General features: G+C 42.2%; 1 protein-coding gene and 1 long non-coding RNA gene across 4 annotated transcripts in view; both read left to right on the forward strand.

Annotated features, from left to right (window-relative positions):
- Positions 1 to 16241, forward strand: part of SEPTIN11 (septin 11) — an 86138-nt gene extending 69897 nt beyond the window's left edge. For both annotated transcript variants that reach the window (XM_077750547.1, XM_077750552.1), the window contains 5 exons: positions 1282 to 1378; positions 2612 to 2780; positions 8565 to 8697; positions 10158 to 10345; positions 13871 to 16241. In XM_077750547.1, the coding sequence (XP_077606673.1) occupies positions 1282 to 1378; positions 2612 to 2780; positions 8565 to 8697; positions 10158 to 10345; positions 13871 to 13886 (603 nt within the window). In that variant the 3' untranslated portion in view covers positions 13887 to 16241. The remainder of the gene's footprint in view (positions 1 to 1281; positions 1379 to 2611; positions 2781 to 8564; positions 8698 to 10157; positions 10346 to 13870) is intronic.
- Positions 16242 to 16894: 653 nt separating this feature from the next.
- On the forward strand, positions 16895 to 25971 carry LOC144220373 (uncharacterized). Of its 2 annotated transcripts, none has more exons than XR_013331717.1 (3): positions 16895 to 17078; positions 20604 to 23171; positions 25818 to 25971. It is a non-coding gene; the product is annotated as an uncharacterized LOC144220373 (long non-coding RNA). The 2 variants fall into 2 exon arrangements; XR_013331718.1 differs by having other exon boundaries at positions 23104 to 23171.
- Positions 25972 to 26241: the final 270 nt, after the last annotated feature.

Genomic DNA, 26241 nt, shown 5'->3' on the forward strand with positions numbered 1-26241 from the left:
GAGATAATAATTCTCAGAACAACCACTTCAGATCTTATTCTTATATCCTCATAGAAAAAAGATGGAATTACTGTCCCTACCACCCCCACTCCCAGAATATAGGCATAGCTACCAAATAAACCAATGTGAAATAGTTGTCTTGAAGACCACCTCTGTTTGAGAGTCTGGGTTGCAAGGTTTGGGCCAATAATTTGGGCTGAAGTGTAGTTCTGACTTGAATTTTGTGCAGTGGTCAACTGTAAAGTAATGCAATTTAATAGAAATATAATAAGAACCACACAAACAATTTTAATACTTCCCAGTAGTCACATTAAAAAAAGGTAAAAAGAAATGTGAAATTAATTAAAAAACTTATTTAACTGAATATATTTAAAATCATGTCATTTCAATATGCAATCAATATAAAAATTAATGAGATATTTTCATCGTAAGTCTTTGACATCCAATGTATATTTTACAGCTAAAGCACATCCCAGTTTGGAAGCATACCCAAATTAGTCCTAAAACACTTGAAAAATTTTCAATAGGAAGTAAGTACCAAAAAGATAATTTTCCTCTAATGTTTGCATCTGCATTGAGCAAACTAGGTTTTTCTTAGAAGATTTAAGTTTAAAGCAAAATGAAGGACAGTCCAAAAACAATACAGTTTTATTTAATGGAAAAATATTTTATGTTTTATTTTTAAATCTAAATGTAAATTAATTAAAATTAAATAAAATTGGGGCATCTGCATAGCTCAGTTGGTTAAACCTCCAACTCTTAATTTCAACTTAGGTCATGATCTCACGGTTTGAGAGTTTGAGCCCCACATTGGGCTCTGTGCTGTCAGTGCAGGGCCTGCTTGGGATTCCCTCTCCCTCTCAAGAAAAAAAAAAAAAATAATAACTCTACTTGAACAAAAAAGAAACAAGTAAGTAAAAACTAAAAATTCAGTTTCTTGATCTCACAAGCCCCATTTCAAGTGCTCAGTGGCCACATATATTAGTGGCTACAGTTGGACAACATGTGTCTGCAGCTTCCTGTGTGGTTACAAAGACACCTATGGTTTCCTTTGAATCTAGCTCATGCCACATAATTGGTATGTGGTCGCGGGAGGGGTGGGGTACACGAAGCCCACCCCCATTGGCCTGCAGAATTTCCTCCCTCTTCTACCTGCCCTCCCCTTTGTCTCCCCCAACTAAGTGAGGCTGGCGGAAGGGGTGGAGCCTAGGCGGGTTGGACAGAACCGGGCTGGACAGGACCTGGAGAAGGTAACCACTCTGTCCTTGTGTTGCCCCTCAGGTCCATCTCCCATTTGCCGTGGTTGGCAGCACTGAAGAAGTGAAGATCGGCAACAAGATGGCCAAGGCCAGGCAGTACCCCTGGGGTGTGGTGCAGGGTATGTACACACTAGGGGGAAGGGGGTTCCCTGCATTTAACACCTGTGGTGACTGGCCCCGCTTCTTCCTTCTGCTCTGTTTGGGGAGGTTTTGGGGGAGGTCCTCAACCCTAGGACAAGGGGAGGGTAGAACACATGACAGTTGTGATGTGAGGAAGCAAAACCCTGTGACCAGGTAGGTAGACGGTGGGGAGAAGTAGCCGAGGGCCCTACGGCCAGTGAGACAGCCCCTTGAGAATGTTGGCTAGTGTGGCAAATTGAGTATAATTTCCTGGTAGAAAAGAGCTCTTCCCTAGAAGTTTCAACCACTTTCATACCAGTTTCATCAGAAAAGTATAAGAAAGCTGCAAAAGGTTTCTTGTAAACAAGAAGATACTTGTTTCTCTGTTATCTCTGGAAAATTTGTCTTCCAATTAAGTGTTACCTCAATGACTATCTGAGAATTATGACCTATTTGGTGCTGGGGGACATGATCTCCGTCTCTGGCCTGAAGAAGCTTCCCACGTGTCACTTTGATGGGCGAGGACCCTATCACCTGCCTTCGTATGTTTTGAGGGAGCATGTCCAATAGTATAGGTTAAGTAGGATGGCTGTAGAAAGTTTGGTAGTTTAAGATCTGTCAGTCCTCCTTTTCTTTTGTTTTGAATAAAGGCAGTAAATCTGTGAGAAGAGAGAAGAAATTGTACCTTTCAGATCTCTAAGAAAGTTACAATTTTTATGAATCTTACCTAGTTCTCTCTACTAAAGCTTTGTTCATAGTGCTAATGAAATAAAAGGAAGTGGTATGTAAAACCTGCCTTGTGCACTTCCGGGGGGCATGGAGTAGTGGAAATAGACCTGGCTTTGCAGCCAGATGTTGTGTTTGAATGTAGATTCTGCTCCCCGTACTCAGGAAGTCAGCTTCCTTATCAAAGCCTTGCTTCTGCATCTACAAGGCAAGAGTCACAATGTCTACTTGGGAGAATTGTTCTGAAGGATAAAGACAGTATTTATAAAGTTCCTCCCGCAATGCCCTGCCCTGAGCAGGCACTCTGTAATCACTGTTGTCATCACTACTATGGTCCGCATTATCGAAAATCTTGTCCTCATTGGGAATGTAAGGCGAATCCAGTGAAGGGTCTTCACACGGCTTTGAGATTTTAGGAGCAATGGTGATAACTTCTTGAAAGTGTCCCTTCAGATTTTCAGGGATGTCATTGCTGATAGCTGCTCCCACCTTCCCATGTCTTGCAGTTGAGAATGAAAACCACTGTGATTTTGTGAAACTTCGGGAGATGCTGATCCGCGTGAACATGGAAGATTTGCGAGAACAGACTCACACCCGCCATTATGAATTGTATCGGCGCTGTAAACTTGAGGAGATGGGGTTCAAGGACACAGACCCTGACAGCAAGCCCTTCAGGTATGAGGCACCTGGCAATCAGCTGTTTCCCAGACAGTGGCTTGAATGGTATGCTGGTGCATCACTAAAATGCTTGTTGGATTGAGATAGCAGTGATGGAGTGACCTGGTGGGGACACGTTAGTAAGCATAATTGCCGGGCATTGTGATAACCCCTTTATTGGTATTCTCTCAACTAAGCCATGTAGTTGATGACATTATTATCCTCATTTTACAGATGAGGAAACTAAGGCACTGAAAGTGTAAACAACCGACCCAAAGTCCTACAAGTAGGAAGTGATGGGGTGAGTTTTGAACCCCTGCTCTTAATCATTACACTCACAGAGGCACAGAACCTGGTCCAGGCATTTAACGTGGTCCAGGCTGCTCAGTACAGTTTGCTCCGTTCATGGTTGCCAGCCAGGTTTCCCTTCCCAGGGCTCTTACTAGCTCTCCGTGTTTCAGTACAATGCTCACAACTAATGAGGAAGAAAGGGAGTAACTTTTAGAAAGTTTCTTGTGTTTTTCCACATCATCAATGGATAGAGATGAAGTGGCAAAATGTGAAGGGGAGAATTAATGCAGAATTAGTGGCCCAGCAAAGGCCCAGTTGCTGTTAGAACCTAGGCGTGGTAGATGGGCGGCAGGGGCTGAGTACCTTGGCCACAGAGCAGTGACGGAAGGCAGGGCCGCGAGGCCAAATTTGCCACCTGTGGGCCCAGGAGAGGATTGCGTTGTCCAGACTGGGCCCACGCTGGGTCTTAATGGAGATTTCAGTTGAGGTGATGTGAGGTGTGTCTGGGCACAATTAGAGGCTGCAGTTCCTGGGCAAAGACGGTTTTCTCCTCTGCTGTCTCTGTTTTTGGCATTTAATGTTTTTTTTGTTTTGTTTTGTTTTTAATTTCTAGGAGAGAGAGAGAGAGACAGCATGAGCAGGGGAGGGTCAGAGAGAGAGGGAGTCACAGATTTCACAGATTGAAACAGGCTCCAGGCTCTGAGCTAGCAGTCAGCACAGAGCCCGACGCGGGGCTCGAACCCACGAACCGCGAGATCATGACCTAAGCGAAAGTCGGACGCTTAACCGACTAAGCCACCCAGGCACCCCTGTTTTTGGCATTTAAATTAAAATACCTCCTGCAAGCCCAGGGTAACAGCGCACCAGGAGGAGGTGTTGCTGGGTGGGTCCAGCAGGCTCTTGAAGGCCTGGCCGAGCTGGGTCCAGCCTACTGCCGTGGCCTCTCTCACTTCAGGGACTTTAGGATGGTAGCAGATGTCCTCCTTTTGACTTGTAGAGAATATGCTTTATTCATACATCTTCCATGTCCCATTTGGTTCCATTTCTTCTGGCTTAAGGTTTCCCTTTGTTTTGTTTTTACATCTCACTATATTTATTTTTTTATTGAGGTGTAATTAACATACAGTATAATATTAGTTTCAAATGTACAACACCGTGATTCAGTAATTCTATACATTCCTCATTGGTCACTGTCTGTCACCAGACAACTTTATTACAATATCATTGACTATATTCCTTGTGCTGTACTTTTCCTCTCCATGACTGACTTATTGTATAACTGGGAGTTTGTACCTCTGAATCCTCTTTACCTCTTACACCCATTCCTCTGACCCATTGCCCCTCTGGCAACCACCAGTCTGTTCTTCATACTTAAGAATCTGATTTTTGTTTGTTTGTTACTTTGTTCATTTATTTTGTTTTTTAGATTCCACATATAAGTGAAATCATATGGTATTTGTCTCTGCTCAACATATTTCACTTAACGTAAGATGGATCCTCTGGGTCCATCCATGTCGTTACAAATAACAATCTCATTATTTTTTTTATAGCTGAGTAATATTCCATTGTGTATACATGCCACATTTTCTTTACCCACTCATTTATCGATGGGCACTTAGGTCCCTTCCATATCTTGGCTATTGTAAATAATGCAGTAAACATAAGGTACATAAATTTTTTCAAAGTAATATTTTTATTTTCATTGGAGAAACAATGGTAGAATTGCTAGATTATATGGTATTTCTGTTTTTAATTGTCTGAGGAGCCTCCATACTGTTCACCACAGTGGCTGCACCAATTTACATCCCCACCAAAAGTGTGTGAGGGTTCCCTTTTTCTCTACGTCCTCACCACTGGTTGTTATTTTTTGTCTTTTTGATACTAGCCATTTTGAAAAGCATAAGGTGATATCTCATTGTGGTTTTGATTAGTATTTCCCTGATGATTAGTGATGTTGAGCATCTTTTCATGTGTCTGTTGGCCATCTGTATGTCTTCTTTGGGAAAATGTCTATACAGGTCCTCTGCCCCTTTTCAATTGGATTTTTTTTTTTTTTTTTGGTGTTGAGTTGTATAAGCTCTTCATATATTTTGGATGTTAACTCCTTATCAGCTATTTCATTTGCACATATTTTCTCCCATTCAGTAGGTTACCTTGTCATTTTGTTGATTTCCTTTGCTATGCAAAAGTTTTTTATTTTTGATGTAGTCCAAATAGTTTATTTTTGCTTTTGTTTCCCTTGCCTGAGGAAACACATCTAGAAAGAACAAAACTGGAGGTATCCTAATCCCAGATTGCAAGATATACTACAAAGCTTTAGTAATTGAAACAGTGTGGTACTGGCATAATGATAGAGCCATAGATCAGTGGAACAGTTAGAGATCCTAGAAATAAACTCACCTGTCTGTGGTCAGAATCTATGACAAAGGAGGCAAGAATATACAATGGGGAAAAGACTGTCTCTTCAATAAATGGTGTGGGGAAAACTAGGCAGCTACATGCAAAAGAATGAAACTGGACCACTTTTTCATACCATACATAAAAATAAACTCAAAATGGATGAAAGGCCCAAATATGAGTCCTGAAACCATGAAACTCCTGGAAGAGACAGGCAGTCTCTCTGATGTTGGCAGTAGCAACATTATGTAGATGTCTCAAACCTTCCCTCTGAGGCATTTCCAGCGCCCCCAGCTCTTCTAGGAGCCTGGGACCACACTGAAGGGGTTCAGTGAGGGGACCCTGCATGAAGGATGCCACAATTAAGGAGAAGCAAAAGCTGCAGCTGATTTGAGTGGTTTCCCAAAATTTCGTCTTGAAAGTCATCAGTCCCAGATGCTGTGAAATTTTTTTTTTCCATATGAATTTTGGGTGAGCTGGGAGGAGTATAAGTATATTCTCAGAGGATTTCTTTGTGGGTGTACAGTGAGGTCCATCCTTCCTTTGAGCATCCAGTGTCCCCTCTTTGTCCTCCAAGCTCCTCTTGTGTTTATAAAGCACAGAGTAATCTCTAAGTCAAGGCTAGTAAGGGGCAGCCATCACCTGAATGTATCGTACAGCACGAAATAAAACCAGGGGCTGGACGAGCACAATAACAGGCTGTATGAAAGCCTTGGCAGTACATCGGAGCCAGTGTAGCTAACTGAGTGTGTCCTTGGTGGTGTCCTTAACCTGTCTCACTTTAGAGTTGTGTCTTTGTCGTCCTGTGGCAGAATCTGGGTATCTGGCTGTCTACCTACCTATCCAGGTGTCAGCTTGCTTTCTCCTGTGCCCATCTTCCCACCTGCTGCCCTGCAGTCTTCAGCCCAGCCAGAGCAGCGTGCCTTCTCTGGACCCAGGCCTCCCTCCCTCAGACCTCAGCCCCTTTCCGGCTGGCATCTGGAGAAGAGGGAAGAGGATGTAGGACACAATGGGGACTGGACTGATCTTGTTCCTGATTCTTTTCTCCTGAGGCTCCTTTGCCCTTTCCCCAATAGTCCCTGTCCAAATTGCCCATTCCTTATCTCAGAGTGCCCCCTTTCCCTGACTCTGTCAGGTCACAGAAAGGGTTTAATTACCACGGTTCTCTCAAGAGTATCACAAAGTTGTCAGGTCCACGAGACCCATTTGTTTGGGGGAACATGCAGACCTCTGTGCAGTGCAGTGGGTACAGTTCCTGTCTGAGCTTCGTGGCCTGGGCGCAAATCCAGCTCTGTTACTTCTTTATTGTGTGACCTGGACAGATTACTAAACACTTGTATCCAAGTTTCTTCATCTATGAAGTGGGAGGTAGATAGTATTCCTACCTTATTGGGGGTCTGTAAGGATTAGTGAATTCTTGTGTGTAAATTGCTTCATAGCACTGGTCATGTGTTATTCTCCAGCATACACTTCACTAGGCAGTTCCAGAAGATTGTAACAGAGAGAGAATTATGCTGTGTGAATTACCAGAATGAAGTCTGAACTGAAGTACCTGTACTCATTCTCCTTTCCCTTTGAAAGGGAGATCTATTCATTATCATAAAATAAAAAACAGAGATTCCCTCCAAATTTTATAATAGGGAGTGAGTCATCTTCTGCCTTCAACAGTTCTGATCTAAACACTGTTAATGAAGAGTTTATTAGATGCTAACAAGCAAAATCAAATTAATGAATTAGTTCTGTGAATACAGTTCTATATCTCTGGCTATATATCTTAAATCTCAAGTCCAAATATTGCTATTAATGTTAACCACTGTCAACATTGGACCAAATTGTTTTTGTTTCATAAGTGAAAGGTAAATATACTTCTGGAAACTCAAAAAAAAAAAAGTGTGGATTACAGAAGTATAAGCAGTTCTGATGAAGACACATTCTAATTGTTTTACTACACGCATGTGTGCTCCTACCACCTGAATGTCCCTTCTCTCCCGCTTAAAGGACCAATGTGGATGCTGGGAGGTGGCTCTGCACAGTGCCTGGGGTCATCCACAGGTGCTGTCCAATTTGGAGTCAGCACTTTGGATGAATTCAACCCACGGGTAGAGGTGGATAATCTGCAGACTCGTGTCACTGTAACAGGTCTTGTTCTGGGGAAACTGCAGGGGAGAACAAGAAATTGCACCTTATCAAATATCAGACACAAATATGTGTCTCTCTTTGTGTAGGTGTAGGTACGGGGGTGTGTTTTCTTAAGTTGTGTTACCAAAAGCAATTTTTCTGCTAGTATATGTGTTCTGACATAGAGATAAAGCCGAGTCTGGCATTCAATGTAAAATATTGGGCTCAAAGTTCTGTAGAGAGTCAGGAGTAGGATGGGATTTAAGATAAAAATAAAACTCCTCCCTGCTCCACTTTCAATTGGTAATATAACTTGAAAAGTAGCAATTTTCTCTAATATCTTTAGATATACTATTGTCTGCGGATGGTTCAGAGTCTGTTTTCTGAATTGGGGACTGTAGGGAGATGAGTGAGGGAAGGGTAATATTTGCCAAGCACTGATGGTATATCGAATGCTTTACTCACTTTGTCCCCATTTAATCCCCATAGTCCTATCCCTAGAAGGTAAGTGCTGGTGTAGCTGTATTTTACTCAGAGAACACAGAGGCATAGGATCTGTGCCCGTCCCAAGATCAGTCAGTATGTTGCTGTGGCCAGAATCCAAACCTGGTGTGTGTGGCTCCAGTGCCTTTGCATTCTCTCCTTCATCTTCTAAAATTCTAATTCTCTTCTTGGTGTCTACTTGTTTGCTGATTTGGAAGATACTAGCCAGTCCAACCCAGGCTTTCCCTGTGTGAATAGAGATAGGATACACTTGGCCAGTAAGACATCCCTGTGGTGCCAAATTGTGCTTATTGAGTCATCTCTGGTTCTTGATGTGCTTGTCTTTCTGGTCACTGCATAACTCAAAAGAAGATGATGTGCCATTTTATGTGTCCTTTGATATGGTAAGTGGCAGCCTTACCTATTTTTTGGAAGCAATGAGTAGAAATTATATGAGCTGAAGTTTCCCATTAAACTTCACAACACTGTTTTTGGTTTGTGACTTTTAAATAGTCTCCAGGAGACGTACGAAGCAAAGAGAAATGAATTTCTGGGAGAACTTCAGAAAAAAGAAGAAGAAATGAGGCAAATGTTTGTTATGAGAGTGAAGGAGAAAGAAGCTGAACTTAAAGAGGCAGAGAAAGAGGTAAGCCATCTGTCCTCCTTCAAGTGAGAGAAAAATAAGTAAGGTGTGTTATTAATACTTCACATTGTGTGGAACCTCATGTTCTCCTAGGTACTTTCTACGTATATTTTATCACATGAGCAGCTAAAATGGTGAGAGCAGCAGGTCACGCATTATTCCCATTTTACAGATGATAAAACTGAGAGCCATAAAGGTTAAATGGGTTATGCAGTCACATACTTCGTAAGTAGCAGAGCTGAAACCAAAATTAGACCTTAGGTCTTCAGGCATGGTCTCATATTCTCTGTAGCTCAATATCTCCTTAATTTGTAAGTCTTGCAACATAAAATTTGGGATTCTGGGACTATTATTACTATTATCGTGTTAGCCTGTGAGCCAACTCAGTGAGCTAAACAGTGGACAGGCCCCTGGGCACAACCTGATGGGTAGTGGTCTTCATACACCATATCTACATGTACGTCTTCTTCCTTTGTGGGCCTGCCCTCCCTGCTCCATTGTCCTGTGACTCCATGTCATTGCCCATGACCAGGTCAGATTAACTGCTTCCTAGAAGGTAGCATGAATTTCTGCATAACACTCATTCTATGGGGGAGAAAGAGGGTGAGAGAGCGAGGGGGAGCGAATAATCTGTTTGTCTCTTGATGGTAGATAATGAAAGAGTATCTCAAGTGCTGAACCTATAGCTGTATTCATTTCCAAATTGTCTAAAAACAACTTCTTCATTTTCTTTTAATTTATCTTTATAAAGCCCACTGAAATTTAGAGGTTATTTAAATAGCTAAGCACTCAGTATATTTTTGCTGCAGAGAAAGAGAAGTTGAGTCTTATTTGTTGTTGGTTATAAATACCAAGTGGATGTTGGATAGAAATCTAGTTATTTGGATAGAAATCTAGAGTTATTTCCTTCATTCTTTCTTTCCTTCCTCCCTCCATTCCTTCCTCTCTGCTTTTGTACTTGCCTTGTGATAATTTTCCAAATTTGATTTGTCAAGAAATTTGCCAGAAATCTCCCAACATATTCTTATTATTTGAACAGCATATGTCAACTGTGGTCGCTGTGTATGCCTCTAAGTAAATGTATATTATATATTTGAGAGAGGATCAGAAATAACGAACTACCCTTATTACCACTTGGGTGAATTTCTGTTAGGAGCACGGATAATTTTTATTTTCTTCCTTATGTTTTTTTACAATGAATATGTATTTTATTATCAGTAAAAATGAACAGAATTCCCTTTAGTGAGTGCCACGGGGACCACATCTCAAAGTCTCCTAGGACTCCGAGGGGTAACCTTGCCCCTCTCGGCCTGGCTCCTCCAGGAGCGCGGGAAGGTGCCTCCCTCGTGGGATTAAAGCACGTGCAGCAGCACAGGGCACGTTTGGGGCTTGAACGGATCCAGAAGCTCTTCAGTAACTTGCCACTCCGCTCACCAAGCTTGGCCTCCCCTATTCCCCTCCAGCTCCATGAGAAGTTTGACCTCCTGAAGCGGACACACCAAGAAGAGAAGAAGAAAGTGGAAGACAAGAAGAAGGAGCTGGAGGAAGAGGTGAACAATTTCCAGAAGAAGAAGGCAGCGGCTCAGCTCCTGCAGTCCCAGGCACAGCAGTCTGGGGCCCAGCAAACCAAGAAAGACAAGGATAAGAAAAAGTAAGCGGGTGTCCCCCCCATCCATCGGGGCCCTCTAACCATTGATTCCTCTTGCATGTTTCTACTTTTCCCATTTACAGACTGGAAGCTGGTCTGTTACCAGAAAGATAAATGCAAGTCTTTTCTCTACAGTGCAGGGAAGATGACACAGGTTTTTAAAGTATTTGTAAAGGGTACACGAATATTAATTTATAAAACTTGACCACATGACCAAGCAATCAGGGCTGGAGGAGCCTGCTGTCTCCGGTGGCGTCTTCTGCACCAACACTAGGACTCTTGAGAAGACAGTCTGTTTCTCTTCACTGCTCCCTGGAGACAATCCTCATGACTCTTGATAAAGGGCATCCTAAAATGACGATTGTTAAAATTTTTCTATTTTGTGTCGTGAGGCTTGATAAGCCAGTCACTTAAAGTCTTGTTTCCGAAATGGAAGATTGGGACAAACTGCTTGTGGCCACGAGTTTTCCCTTAAATTCAATAAGATGGTGAATTGTTTTATTGTGGAAATGGGATCAAAATATCCTTCCAGTTCAGACACCCTCATTAATCCTCAAAACACACCTATCTCCAGACCCCCCCCCCAAATTTTTTAAAAATATGGCCTTGATTTATTGTGCCAAAGGGTCAGATGCTGTTCTTAAAGTAGTCACTTCCTATAATACTCCAGTAGCGGCTGCCTGAATCCAGTGGGAGACGTGGGCCTGCCTTGAAACGCTGTCATGATTTGAAGCTCTACATCAAAGCACCTTAACGACTAGAGAGTGCACTTTTATGACAATTGCTACTGGATTGACAGTAAGCACAGTGGTCACTACGATACCTTCTAGGAACACTTCTGTGGCGGCTAGATGGCCACCCCACAGACACTGCCCTCCTTGGTCTGTTTAACACGCGGTGCTCTTAGGGCAGCAATAAGGCAGCTCAGGATGTGTTTCAGGGTTCTTGCTCTTTACCTTTGATGCCAAGATTCTAGGGGAAAAAAGGACAATTAAGTAAACGATAACAATGTTGGTACTTGAGTAGGCAAGGAATTAAATCGTAACAAATAGAGCAGATGGGATTGAATCTGCACAGTAATTGAGACCCATCATAGGGGACCGAGCACAGTGCTGGTGTCCTCTGAGTCTTGGTGACCATGCAGACTCGCCCCTGAGGAACCTCATTACACTGCCTGTGGCAGAAGCACGGTGGACTACTACAGTGACACACAGAGTTTTAAATTATACCTTACAGACTCTGACTTTCCAAGCTCTGAGGCAGCAGAAAATGTGTCAAGAGAGCAAAGAAGTAAGCACGTTTTCTAAGCAAGAGAAAGTAGTTGGTGTCGATGTGGTGTGATTTCTATGGGGTTGGTACTGACCCAAGTTTTCAAGGCCTCCCAAGGGCTGAAACTTTAGTTATGCTGGATAATTTCTAGAGTAACAATTAGCTAGATTATAATCCAGTACAAGAAAGCGCCTTCTGCTGTGCTTTTTGAGAGAATATCAGTCACTCATGGTGACATTCCCCATGCAGATATTCAGAGGTGAAATGAAAGTCATTTAGCACTATACGCTTGTTGATCCTAACTACCCCAAGATAAAAATAAGGGTGTGAGAGTGTGTGTGTGTGTGTGTGTGTGTGTGTGTGTGTGTGTGTGTGTGTAAGTGCCCACATCAATAGGCATGGATGAAACAAAAAGCTGCTGACTCACAGCTTAGGAAACCCAAAGTCAAGTTTTTCCTACCCTTAAGCACTAGTGTGCATAAAGGTACATGTTTCGGAACTAAACATGTTTATAGAAGACCAGCAATGGTCCAAGGATATTTCACGTATGCCGGACGTGCTTCTAAACAATACACGTTCCACGAGCAGATCCATACTGTGCCTCCATTAAAAACGAGTTTATCCAGTAACAGACTTCCTAGTTGTAGGGAGGTTTTTCCTTGCCCTTTTGATCATTTTAGGTTATTTTCACCCCAACCTTGGGCCTTAGCGATGTATAATGCTTTTCAAGTTTACATGAAATATGTATAGATTCTATTTTAGCCTTATTTATACATTCTCGCGTATCATTAATAGAATTAGACTTAATTTGGTGTGCAGTAGTGACCAGGTTTTGTATATGACGATGGCACATATTTTTTGGTAGGTTCTTAACCTTTTCTACAACTTTCCTATTTGAACACAGAAAGCAACTGCAAGTTGGAGGCCTGAAGTTTACAAGTTAAGCCCCCCCACCCCCACCCCTGCCAGCCAGGGGAGAGAGTGTGGTTAGAGAGGACCACAGAAAGACAGTGACCAGGGTAACCAGAGCAGCTCTTTGGAAATGGGAGACTCTTGTCTCCTCATGCAGCTGGAGTCACCATACGTGCCACTTTGGGGCTGGTTTTGTTTCAGGGAGAACATTTTTATGAAAGAGATGCTTATTTATTCACCTGCTGTGCTTCCCCTTCAGAAATTAACTTAGCTTTTCTAATAGTTTTAAGTTCTGTTTTTTCTATTCTAATGACACGCTCCCTTTTTAACATAGGTAAGGCTTTGTGCTTCTCCTTGAGCTGTAGTGGCCTGAGAGCATATAACCTTTCCTAAGATTACAGACAAAGTAGCGCTAACCCTGGCACTGCCATTAGCCGGACCCCACCTCCTGCCCTCTCTGGCCACCAAGGCACTTCCCTTGCTTGCGGCTACGCCGCAGTGGTGTGAGTACCCGAGGGTAAGTTGTTCAGTGAACAGCGTTCTTGGCCGAAAACTTTGCACAGTCGCCAGTGGCCATCGGTGGTGACATCTCATCCATCCCAAAAGGAAGTTTTAAAATCCATCATTTTAAAACTGTACCTGGCATCTGATAACCACGGTTTATACAGTCATCCACTCATCTTTTAAAAGAAAAGAAAAAAACACACTTTTTTTTTTTTTTTAATTCTTGCTAAGGAGTGAAGTCGCATGTTTTGGACTTGCCTAAACGTAGGCGTGCGGATCTCGGGTTTGGCGTTGCACCTCAGTGCGGGGGAAGGCTCCTGGCACCTGCTGCAGCTGTGGCCGCACGGTGCTTGTCCTGTTGTCCCTTCCCGAGCAGATTAATAATAGCATGCCCTCCACTCCCTGCATCCCAGCCCCCAAGTTCGTCAGTTGAAGACATTACTGTAGATTTATTCTCTGACTCCAGCCGCTCAGAAATGGGAAGGTGTTGCTCCTGTTCAGTACCGATGTGATGACCAAACCTACCAGATCATGTTTTATGTTATTTGAGAAAATGAAAATCAAATAGCAAATCCTTCCACTCTGACATGTAGTGGTTTCAAGAAGTCACTCATAAATTACATGCAAATGGAAACTAACCATGTGTTAATTCAGATTAAAATTTTGCTTTTGCTTGTCGTGTAGAATAGCTTACTCAAATTTGTGGTTTTAATTTCTGTCGATTCCATAATCATTGCATGAGCATTCACCATCACCGAATGCTGGTGCTGGCGCTCCTAATTTTCCTTTCTTTTTTTATTTATTATTATTTCTAACTTTTTTGTTTTGTTTTTTAACTTGCAGTGCAAGCTTCACATAAAGCCTGGCAAGCCAAGGATGGTCCCGCATTCACCTGCTTTTGCAGTAATATTGTATCTCTGCCATCTGTGTCCTTTTGTTTTATTTTATTTTATTTTTTTACCCTTCCCCAGACACCAGTAACTATTAACTCATTTTGCTGAATATTGTTGGGTAGTGGAAAATGATAGAACAAGAGAATAACACCGAAAGCTATGTGCAGCTGGACTTTGTTTTTGGAAAGTAAATGATTTGCCTTTTATGCCTGTTCAGAGCGGCAGCAGGAAGCATGTTGCTTGTATGTTGCTTTGAACCGAGGGACGAAGGGTCAATGGTGCCATGTACGTCTGTCAGGAGAACTTCTCAACGCCTCAGCCGCTGAATCATAACCTTGAATAGCCATGGCAACAACTTGGGTTTTCTTGATTTCTCATCTCCATGATGGCAGAAGCCCTGAACTCACTCTGCCTCTTCTCCACACATGCCCCAACCAAGGTAGCTTCGTACATAGGCAGACCGGTGGGTCAGCATTTTAGGACTTCTACGTTTGCATGGATATTCATTATTATAATTTTATTTGACCCATGTTGTGGGTCTCTTCATACCGTCCCCTCTTACAGCTTTAAAAATATCTCTGAACCTCTATCTTTCGAATCCTGGACAAGTTGGACTCTAATGAGAAAACTGCTGATGTCTCTCTTATCAGCACAACCTGATCCTCTCGAAGTTAGTGATCTCCAAGGTCAGGTCGTATAACGTTGCCTGGTAGAAGAATCCTCCACTAAGGATGATGGGCTTCCCACGACCTCCCTTCTGCTTACAATGAGCACTCTTTCATGTTTTCCGTGGCCAATGACCAATTCTAGGATATCTGTACTTCTAATAATACTTTTCAATAATCATGAGGAGAAAATTTTCAGAAATAACTTCAGATAGGAAATTTGTTATAAACTGCATCATCTGCAGCACAAATTATGAAGGGACCTCATCAGTTTAAGGTAGAAATGGGAAGGGGACTCCTGGGAGGCTCAGTGGGTCAAGCATCCGACTTTGGCTCAGGTCAGTCTCACAGTTCATGGGTTCGAGCCCTGCATTGGGCTGTCACCACAGAGTCCACTTCAGATCCTCTGTCTCCTTTTCTCTCTGCCCTTCCCTCTGCTCGCACATACACTCTCTCTTTTCTTTCTCAAAGAAAAAATAAACATAAAAAAAAAAGAAATGGGAAGGAATGTGACACAAAGCCATGAGTGAAGAAGGTAGAAATTCACCTGCACATCTAGCTTCTGTGCAACGTCTCCTTTCCATATTTGGCGATAACAGGAAGGAGAACTAGAGCAGCTGGTCTTTCCAATCCAGTTGTCTTGAAGGAGTTTCCTCACCTTTTCCTCACTATGACTATCTCCGCCTGCTCTCTGTGTCCCAGCCCATCACCCCATCAACGAGAATCAGGGCCAACCCACAGGCCACAACAGAGACCACATACCAGATTTGTTTCTGTTCCTTTATGAGGCTTATCCCTTCATCTTCTTGATGTTTCCCCCCCTCCACTAACAAGATCTTCCCAACTTCTAACTCATCTACCGTTCCTTACTTGAAAGAGTACTCTTTCTCACGAACCTGATGCTCCAGCTCTGTGCTTCCTTCCGGCCTTCACTAGTCAGACTTTAGGTAAATAGGATAGAAGGCACTCCCCTAAACACACACACACACCACTCTTTTTTCTTTTTTTTTTTCAGTAAGTCTCTAGTTGATTCCAAAAAAGTTTTCTTTTTTTCCCCTTCTCTTCATTCTCAATCATACTTATAGGGGAAAGAAGTTATGGTCTTCCATGAACTGAGTTGGGCTTAAGTAGGCAAGGTAAAAATTCAGTTTCACTGAAGCCCAAACTAAGCTGGGCTAGAAACTGCAAACTTGAATCAACAAGGGTGGTATAAAGGCTGATTTAGGGGCTACTGGACTAATGTTTTAGTTTTAGTTTTTTGTTTTGTTTTCTTTCATGATTCTAGTCCAAAGCTAGTTGTGGAGCGGCCAAATACTAGATGGCATGCTGATTCTAACCATGGCTAAATTTGCTCATACGCCGTGCACCTGACAGCTTGAATACTTGTGTTGTATGCTTGTTCCAACCGCTGCTTGTGTGAGCATTTTTGTGCCTTGTAACAGAAAATATACCTGTAAATTCCAAAAATGGTCATCTTAAAATTACCATTTTTAATACATCACTGAAACCTTTTCAACAGTGAGCCTAACTGTGAAAGACATCCAGCTGACTTTTTGATTCCAAGATTGTTGATTTTTTTTTTCCTCCCATGAAAATTTTCATGACAAAATGAATCCTATGGAGAGTCAGGGAATAAAAAGTCAAAAGAAAGTTCTAGAAGCTCTTTTTTTTTTTTTTTTTTTAAACATGTTGCTNAGTGGATGTTGGATAGAAATCTAGTTATTTGGATAGAAATCTAGAGTTATTTCCTTCATTCTTTCTTTCCTTCCTCCCTCCATTCCTTCCTCTCTGCTTTTGTACTTGCCTTGTGATAATTTTCCAAATTTGATTTGTCAAGAAATTTGCCAGAAATCTCCCAACATATTCTTATTATTTGAACAGCATATGTCAACTGTGGTCGCTGTGTATGCCTCTAAGTAAATGTATATTATATATTTGAGAGAGGATCAGAAATAACGAACTACCCTTATTACCACTTGGGTGAATTTCTGTTAGGAGCACGGATAATTTTTATTTTCTTCCTTATGTTTTTTTACAATGAATATGTATTTTATTATCAGTAAAAATGAACAGAATTCCCTTTAGTGAGTGCCACGGGGACCACATCTCAAAGTCTCCTAGGACTCCGAGGGGTAACCTTGCCCCTCTCGGCCTGGCTCCTCCAGGAGCGCGGGAAGGTGCCTCCCTCGTGGGATTAAAGCACGTGCAGCAGCACAGGGCACGTTTGGGGCTTGAACGGATCCAGAAGCTCTTCAGTAACTTGCCACTCCGCTCACCAAGCTTGGCCTCCCCTATTCCCCTCCAGCTCCATGAGAAGTTTGACCTCCTGAAGCGGACACACCAAGAAGAGAAGAAGAAAGTGGAAGACAAGAAGAAGGAGCTGGAGGAAGAGGTGAACAATTTCCAGAAGAAGAAGGCAGCGGCTCAGCTCCTGCAGTCCCAGGCACAGCAGTCTGGGGCCCAGCAAACCAAGAAAGACAAGGATAAGAAAAAGTAAGCGGGTGTCCCCCCCATCCATCGGGGCCCTCTAACCATTGATTCCTCTTGCATGTTTCTACTTTTCCCATTTACAGACTGGAAGCTGGTCTGTTACCAGAAAGATAAATGCAAGTCTTTTCTCTACAGTGCAGGGAAGATGACACAGGTTTTTAAAGTATTTGTAAAGGGTACACGAATATTAATTTATAAAACTTGACCACATGACCAAGCAATCAGGGCTGGAGGAGCCTGCTGTCTCCGGTGGCGTCTTCTGCACCAACACTAGGACTCTTGAGAAGACAGTCTGTTTCTCTTCACTGCTCCCTGGAGACAATCCTCATGACTCTTGATAAAGGGCATCCTAAAATGACGATTGTTAAAATTTTTCTATTTTGTGTCGTGAGGCTTGATAAGCCAGTCACTTAAAGTCTTGTTTCCGAAATGGAAGATTGGGACAAACTGCTTGTGGCCACGAGTTTTCCCTTAAATTCAATAAGATGGTGAATTGTTTTATTGTGGAAATGGGATCAAAATATCCTTCCAGTTCAGACACCCTCATTAATCCTCAAAACACACCTATCTCCAGACCCCCCCCCCAAATTTTTTAAAAATATGGCCTTGATTTATTGTGCCAAAGGGTCAGATGCTGTTCTTAAAGTAGTCACTTCCTATAATACTCCAGTAGCGGCTGCCTGAATCCAGTGGGAGACGTGGGCCTGCCTTGAAACGCTGTCATGATTTGAAGCTCTACATCAAAGCACCTTAACGACTAGAGAGTGTACTTTTATGACAATTGCTACTGGATTGACAGTAAGCACAGTGGTCACTACGATACCTTCTAGGAACACTTCTGTGGCGGCTAGATGGCCACCCCACAGACACTGCCCTCCTTGGTCTGTTTAACACGCGGTGCTCTTAGGGCAGCAATAAGGCAGCTCAGGATGTGTTTCAGGGTTCTTGCTCTTTACCTTTGATGCCAAGATTCTAGGGGAAAAAAGGACAATTAAGTAAACGATAACAATGTTGGTACTTGAGTAGGCAAGGAATTAAATCGTAACAAATAGAGCAGATGGGATTGAATCTGCACAGTAATTGAGACCCATCATAGGGGACCGAGCACAGTGCTGGTGTCCTCTGAGTCTTGGTGACCATGCAGACTCGCCCCTGAGGAACCTCATTACACTGCCTGTGGCAGAAGCACGGTGGACTACTACAGTGACACACAGAGTTTTAAATTATACCTTACAGACTCTGACTTTCCAAGCTCTGAGGCAGCAGAAAATGTGTCAAGAGAGCAAAGAAGTAAGCACGTTTTCTAAGCAAGAGAAAGTAGTTGGTGTCGATGTGGTGTGATTTCTATGGGGTTGGTACTGACCCAAGTTTTCAAGGCCTCCCAAGGGCTGAAACTTTAGTTATGCTGGATAATTTCTAGAGTAACAATTAGCTAGATTATAATCCAGTACAAGAAAGCGCCTTCTGCTGTGCTTTTTGAGAGAATATCAGTCACTCATGGTGACATTCCCCATGCAGATATTCAGAGGTGAAATGAAAGTCATTTAGCACTATACGCTTGTTGATCCTAACTACCCCAAGATAAAAATAAGGGTGTGAGAGTGTGTGTGTGTGTGTGTGTGTGTGTGTGTGTGTGTGTGTGTGTGTAAGTGCCCACATCAATAGGCATGGATGAAACAAAAAGCTGCTGACTCACAGCTTAGGAAACCCAAAGTCAAGTTTTTCCTACCCTTAAGCACTAGTGTGCATAAAGGTACATGTTTCGGAACTAAACATGTTTATAGAAGACCAGCAATGGTCCAAGGATATTTCACGTATGCCGGACGTGCTTCTAAACAATACACGTTCCACGAGCAGATCCATACTGTGCCTCCATTAAAAACGAGTTTATCCAGTAACAGACTTCCTAGTTGTAGGGAGGTTTTTCCTTGCCCTTTTGATCATTTTAGGTTATTTTCACCCCAACCTTGGGCCTTAGCGATGTATAATGCTTTTCAAGTTTACATGAAATATGTATAGATTCTATTTTAGCCTTATTTATACATTCTCGCGTATCATTAATAGAATTAGACTTAATTTGGTGTGCAGTAGTGACCAGGTTTTGTATATGACGATGGCACATATTTTTTGGTAGGTTCTTAACCTTTTCTACAACTTTCCTATTTGAACACAGAAAGCAACTGCAAGTTGGAGGCCTGAAGTTTACAAGTTAAGCCCCCCCACCCCCACCCCTGCCAGCCAGGGGAGAGAGTGTGGTTAGAGAGGACCACAGAAAGACAGTGACCAGGGTAACCAGAGCAGCTCTTTGGAAATGGGAGACTCTTGTCTCCTCATGCAGCTGGAGTCACCATACGTGCCACTTTGGGGCTGGTTTTGTTTCAGGGAGAACATTTTTATGAAAGAGATGCTTATTTATTCACCTGCTGTGCTTCCCCTTCAGAAATTAACTTAGCTTTTCTAATAGTTTTAAGTTCTGTTTTTTCTATTCTAATGACACGCTCCCTTTTTAACATAGGTAAGGCTTTGTGCTTCTCCTTGAGCTGTAGTGGCCTGAGAGCATATAACCTTTCCTAAGATTACAGACAAAGTAGCGCTAACCCTGGCACTGCCATTAGCCGGACCCCACCTCCTGCCCTCTCTGGCCACCAAGGCACTTCCCTTGCTTGCGGCTACGCCGCAGTGGTGTGAGTACCCGAGGGTAAGTTGTTCAGTGAACAGCGTTCTTGGCCGAAAACTTTGCACAGTCGCCAGTGGCCATCGGTGGTGACATCTCATCCATCCCAAAAGGAAGTTTTAAAATCCATCATTTTAAAACTGTACCTGGCATCTGATAACCACGGTTTATACAGTCATCCACTCATCTTTTAAAAGAAAAGAAAAAAACACACTTTTTTTTTTTTTTTAATTCTTGCTAAGGAGTGAAGTCGCATGTTTTGGACTTGCCTAAACGTAGGCGTGCGGATCTCGGGTTTGGCGTTGCACCTCAGTGCGGGGGAAGGCTCCTGGCACCTGCTGCAGCTGTGGCCGCACGGTGCTTGTCCTGTTGTCCCTTCCCGAGCAGATTAATAATAGCATGCCCTCCACTCCCTGCATCCCAGCCCCCAAGTTCGTCAGTTGAAGACATTACTGTAGATTTATTCTCTGACTCCAGCCGCTCAGAAATGGGAAGGTGTTGCTCCTGTTCAGTACCGATGTGATGACCAAACCTACCAGATCATGTTTTATGTTATTTGAGAAAATGAAAATCAAATAGCAAATCCTTCCACTCTGACATGTAGTGGTTTCAAGAAGTCACTCATAAATTACATGCAAATGGAAACTAACCATGTGTTAATTCAGATTAAAATTTTGCTTTTGCTTGTCGTGTAGAATAGCTTACTCAAATTTGTGGTTTTAATTTCTGTCGATTCCATAATCATTGCATGAGCATTCACCATCACCGAATGCTGGTGCTGGCGCTCCTAATTTTCCTTTCTTTTTTTATTTATTATTATTTCTAACTTTTTTGTTTTGTTTTTTAACTTGCAGTGCAAGCTTCACATAAAGCCTGGCAAGCCAAGGATGGTCCCGCATTCACCTGCTTTTGCAGTAATATTGTATCTCTGCCATCTGTGTCCTTTTGTTTTATTTTATTTTATTTTTTTACCCTTCCCCAGACACCAGTAACTATTAACTCATTTTGCTGAATATTGTTGGGTAGTGGAAAATGATAGAACAAGAGAATAACACCGAAAGCTATGTGCAGCTGGACTTTGTTTTTGGAAAGTAAATGATTTGCCTTTTATGCCTGTTCAGAGCGGCAGCAGGAAGCATGTTGCTTGTATGTTGCTTTGAACCGAGGGACGAAGGGTCAATGGTGCCATGTACGTCTGTCAGGAGAACTTCTCAACGCCTCAGCCGCTGAATCATAACCTTGAATAGCCATGGCAACAACTTGGGTTTTCTTGATTTCTCATCTCCATGATGGCAGAAGCCCTGAACTCACTCTGCCTCTTCTCCACACATGCCCCAACCAAGGTAGCTTCGTACATAGGCAGACCGGTGGGTCAGCATTTTAGGACTTCTACGTTTGCATGGATATTCATTATTATAATTTTATTTGACCCATGTTGTGGGTCTCTTCATACCGTCCCCTCTTACAGCTTTAAAAATATCTCTGAACCTCTATCTTTCGAATCCTGGACAAGTTGGACTCTAATGAGAAAACTGCTGATGTCTCTCTTATCAGCACAACCTGATCCTCTCGAAGTTAGTGATCTCCAAGGTCAGGTCGTATAACGTTGCCTGGTAGAAGAATCCTCCACTAAGGATGATGGGCTTCCCACGACCTCCCTTCTGCTTACAATGAGCACTCTTTCATGTTTTCCGTGGCCAATGACCAATTCTAGGATATCTGTACTTCTAATAATACTTTTCAATAATCATGAGGAGAAAATTTTCAGAAATAACTTCAGATAGGAAATTTGTTATAAACTGCATCATCTGCAGCACAAATTATGAAGGGACCTCATCAGTTTAAGGTAGAAATGGGAAGGGGACTCCTGGGAGGCTCAGTGGGTCAAGCATCCGACTTTGGCTCAGGTCAGTCTCACAGTTCATGGGTTCGAGCCCTGCATTGGGCTGTCACCACAGAGTCCACTTCAGATCCTCTGTCTCCTTTTCTCTCTGCCCTTCCCTCTGCTCGCACATACACTCTCTCTTTTCTTTCTCAAAGAAAAAATAAACATAAAAAAAAAAGAAATGGGAAGGAATGTGACACAAAGCCATGAGTGAAGAAGGTAGAAATTCACCTGCACATCTAGCTTCTGTGCAACGTCTCCTTTCCATATTTGGCGATAACAGGAAGGAGAACTAGAGCAGCTGGTCTTTCCAATCCAGTTGTCTTGAAGGAGTTTCCTCACCTTTTCCTCACTATGACTATCTCCGCCTGCTCTCTGTGTCCCAGCCCATCACCCCATCAACGAGAATCAGGGCCAACCCACAGGCCACAACAGAGACCACATACCAGATTTGTTTCTGTTCCTTTATGAGGCTTATCCCTTCATCTTCTTGATGTTTCCCCCCCTCCACTAACAAGATCTTCCCAACTTCTAACTCATCTACCGTTCCTTACTTGAAAGAGTACTCTTTCTCACGAACCTGATGCTCCAGCTCTGTGCTTCCTTCCGGCCTTCACTAGTCAGACTTTAGGTAAATAGGATAGAAGGCACTCCCCTAAACACACACACACACCACTCTTTTTTCTTTTTTTTTTTCAGTAAGTCTCTAGTTGATTCCAAAAAAGTTTTCTTTTTTTCCCCTTCTCTTCATTCTCAATCATACTTATAGGGGAAAGAAGTTATGGTCTTCCATGAACTGAGTTGGGCTTAAGTAGGCAAGGTAAAAATTCAGTTTCACTGAAGCCCAAACTAAGCTGGGCTAGAAACTGCAAACTTGAATCAACAAGGGTGGTATAAAGGCTGATTTAGGGGCTACTGGACTAATGTTTTAGTTTTAGTTTTTTGTTTTGTTTTCTTTCATGATTCTAGTCCAAAGCTAGTTGTGGAGCGGCCAAATACTAGATGGCATGCTGATTCTAACCATGGCTAAATTTGCTCATACGCCGTGCACCTGACAGCTTGAATACTTGTGTTGTATGCTTGTTCCAACCGCTGCTTGTGTGAGCATTTTTGTGCCTTGTAACAGAAAATATACCTGTAAATTCCAAAAATGGTCATCTTAAAATTACCATTTTTAATACATCACTGAAACCTTTTCAACAGTGAGCCTAACTGTGAAAGACATCCAGCTGACTTTTTGATTCCAAGATTGTTGATTTTTTTTTTCCTCCCATGAAAATTTTCATGACAAAATGAATCCTATGGAGAGTCAGGGAATAAAAAGTCAAAAGAAAGTTCTAGAAGCTCTTTTTTTTTTTTTTTTTTTAAATATGTTGCTTCTGAACTCTCTTCTACTCCTGCTCCCTGGCCCTGTTTGGTTTGTTATTGCTGCCCTTTTCTTCTTTCTGTATCTGTGCCTTTTTTCACAGTAGTCCTTGGCTCTGCACGGAATAAATGATACCCTCAAATCTAATTGGATGTGCTTTCGCCTTTGCATGTAAGTACAGTAGTAAGAAAACTTTGAGATCTTTCTGACTTTTTAAAATTAGAGAAACAAATGGGATAGGTGGATTTTTTCTTTTCCTTTTTTGGAGGGAGGTATAGGGAGGTAATGGTTTGAGTAGCCTTTGCTTACAAAAAAAAACCCCTAAATATATTTAAATAACCACATTTGTACCTTTTCCACAAGAAATATAAATTCAGCTTTTTGATACCGATATAGAAGTCAGAAATTATTGTTCCCAGCTGTGTTCTACACAGCAATGTGGACATCACTGGATATTAGATGGTCCTTAGTTCTGACTATGTAAATAAAGCTAGAATAAGAAACTACTACCTTCCATTGGAGAAAATCAAGAGGAAAATATTTTTTATGCTAAGCTGCTTTTCTGACTGCTTAATTTTTTGATGATCTTGGTTTAATGGTCTTCCCCCATGCTAACTGCTGGCAGTGAACACACCTGTTTTTTTTGTTTTTGCCAGACAGATCTAGCTGGCCTCTCCCCATATCTTTTGTTCAACCATCATGACCACTGCTTCTGGACTTTAGATACTCATAATAGTTGTACGTGCAGTAAAATGTGACGGAAAAGCATTTTGGGAATTTACTAGCAGTTAGAGACTATGTTTTCCCAACCTAGGCTCCTTCATAACTGGTCAAAGTTTCGTCCAGAAAGGACATCTCAACCAGGGGAACATTTAACAGCACACTGAGCACAGGTTCCTTATTGTCTTCCTTCTCTGCTTTGGAATCTCACCAGCAATAACACTTAGTCTTCATATCTTGTGCGCTCCAAGCGAACGGACAGGGTTTCTGCACTCTCTTGCCCTATCCATTCGTGTGTCCCATATAGACTGTTGACTCTGGGTTTCAGCTGTTCTCACCCCGCGTCGTCCTGTCTCCGTGTGCTCCTTCCAAACCCTCCTTTCAGACCCCTTTGCTCTGCCATTTGCAAGTGTCTGAAATCGTCAAGTCTCAGCTTCCTGAAGTCTTGGTTCCATTGACAGGACACACATGTGATCAGTCTTTAGCGGAAATTATGACCTACAAAATCTAGATTGTATGTAGGTATGAAGGGAATTTTTTAAATAAATTGAAAAGCTGTGAACAGCATTAGAACTTTGTCTATTTCTTAATTTTAAAATATGCTGATATGCCTTAAACTGTAGTTGTAGAACATTGTCATTTTGCTGTTTGAAAATAACCCATGTGTTTCTAAAAAAAAAAAGTGTTGTGTAATCTACTTTCAGTGTTAATGCAGATTTGTCATATATGTAAGCTGCATGTTAGACACTCGTCTTTTTTAAAACCTAAAATAATTGTATCCATATGAAGTATATCATTTTTTCAAGTAAGAAAGTAATCACTTAGCAAACATGCTCAGTAATTTGGTGTCTGTTAAGGTAGGAGAGTGGTGGACAGGTAACCTATGCATATATCACTAGTGCCAAGACATAAAAGTGGGGGAAAATATATTTTTACCCAAACAATGTGTGCCCTTTTGTGAGTTCTTTTTAGTCAGTATTTGGTATGCATATGGACACATGGTTATTATGTCGGATAAAAGAAGTAGGGATGAAAGAGTCTCATGCTTTCCTGCCTTGTCTGGTGGATTTCAGATGCGACCATCTGCACAAGCTCCAGCTTCTCCGAGATACTTGCCATGTGGTATCCTGTATTTCACATATGGTCTCTGCTACCCTTTCTCCCCCATTCCCACCCCCTTCTGTCCTGATCAGTGTCCCTGGCACCCCGCCACCTCCAGCCCCAGCAGAGGTCTCCTCTTCTTCCCTGGCCTCTGGTGCCACCGTTGCTGGGCTGCTCGCCTCCAGCTGTGCCCCAGGAAGTCGTCCCTGTAACTGACACACTGCTGTTCTTTCGCAGTTGTAGAAAAGCCCCTTTTTATTTTTTAAAACTTTAAGAACCAAATTTGAATCTGAATCTTTCTTTTTTCTCTTCTGTAGCTTCTTCTTTATGTAACCATCCTGTTGACAAGCCCTACTCTCTCCTAATGGACATAGAGCATTAGAAGAGCAGGAGCTGTCTGTTCACACGTGTTGGGGAAGAGTTACCTCATTTCCACCATCGCCTCCTATTCTTTTAAAGTCTGGGTCAAATATTGCATTGCTGTTTGTATTTGTCAATGTCTGTTTACAAACCACTGCCCATAGTGGTTACTAAAGTGACTCATCACTACCCAAAACAGTAATACTTAATAGTACTTAAGAGGAAATTGAGTGAAAAAAAGAACTTGGGCCAAGACCCAAGATAGCCATGTGTTGGGACCCTCTTGCTTAGCTGTCACATTCTTGAAGCTGCTGATCTGAGAACTCACGGACTGAAGACACAGCTTGTACCCTACCCTTAGCTGGTCACCACCTCCAGGGTCCACAAACTTGATCTCATGTTAACTCCAGACCTCTCTGTCCCATGAGCAACATTCTGAACTGCCCCATCAGGACCCTCAACCATCAATCAGGTCATAAGATCCGGGCAACATTCTGCTTCCTTTTGTTAGTTTTATGGGTTGTTTTGGAGTTGGGGTGGTTTTTTTTTTTTTTAACCTTTGATATTGCATGAACAGAGATGGCTACAATTTTTTTATTCAGAGTGTTCTATTGATGCAATGTTTTTATTTTTCAGCTGACCATCTGCCTCTTGAGAGAGAGAAGTGGGCATCCTTCCTTTAAATTCAGGAACCATTGTTGTTTTATTTAACTCTTTTTCTGTTACCTGCATCCCTTATAAGAGTTGTTTTGGGTTTGGGATTCTGTTTTGGAAAAAAAAAAAAAATTCCAGTTAGCCAGTCTGTTTTATGTATTGGTTATTCAAACATAGTTTGGTATCAAAATTATGCCAGTTTTAAGTTCAAGGGGAAATTTAAGTGAAGTTTAAGTCACAGAATTCTGTTTAAGAATCTGTCATCTCAGATTCAACCAAAAAAATCCCTCTGCTGTCACTGGGGTTGTGACCTACAAGTCTTAATCTTGTTTTTAATGTGCCAGTATTGGGCAGAGGACTTTTCTGCCTCTGGGACTCAATTATACTTAAAGGTACCTTAAAATAA

This window comes from Crocuta crocuta, unplaced genomic scaffold, assembly GCF_008692635.1.
Source record: "Crocuta crocuta isolate KB4526 unplaced genomic scaffold, BGI_CrCroc_1.0 scaffold1, whole genome shotgun sequence".
NCBI classification, from domain to species: domain Eukaryota; kingdom Metazoa; phylum Chordata; class Mammalia; order Carnivora; family Hyaenidae; genus Crocuta; species Crocuta crocuta.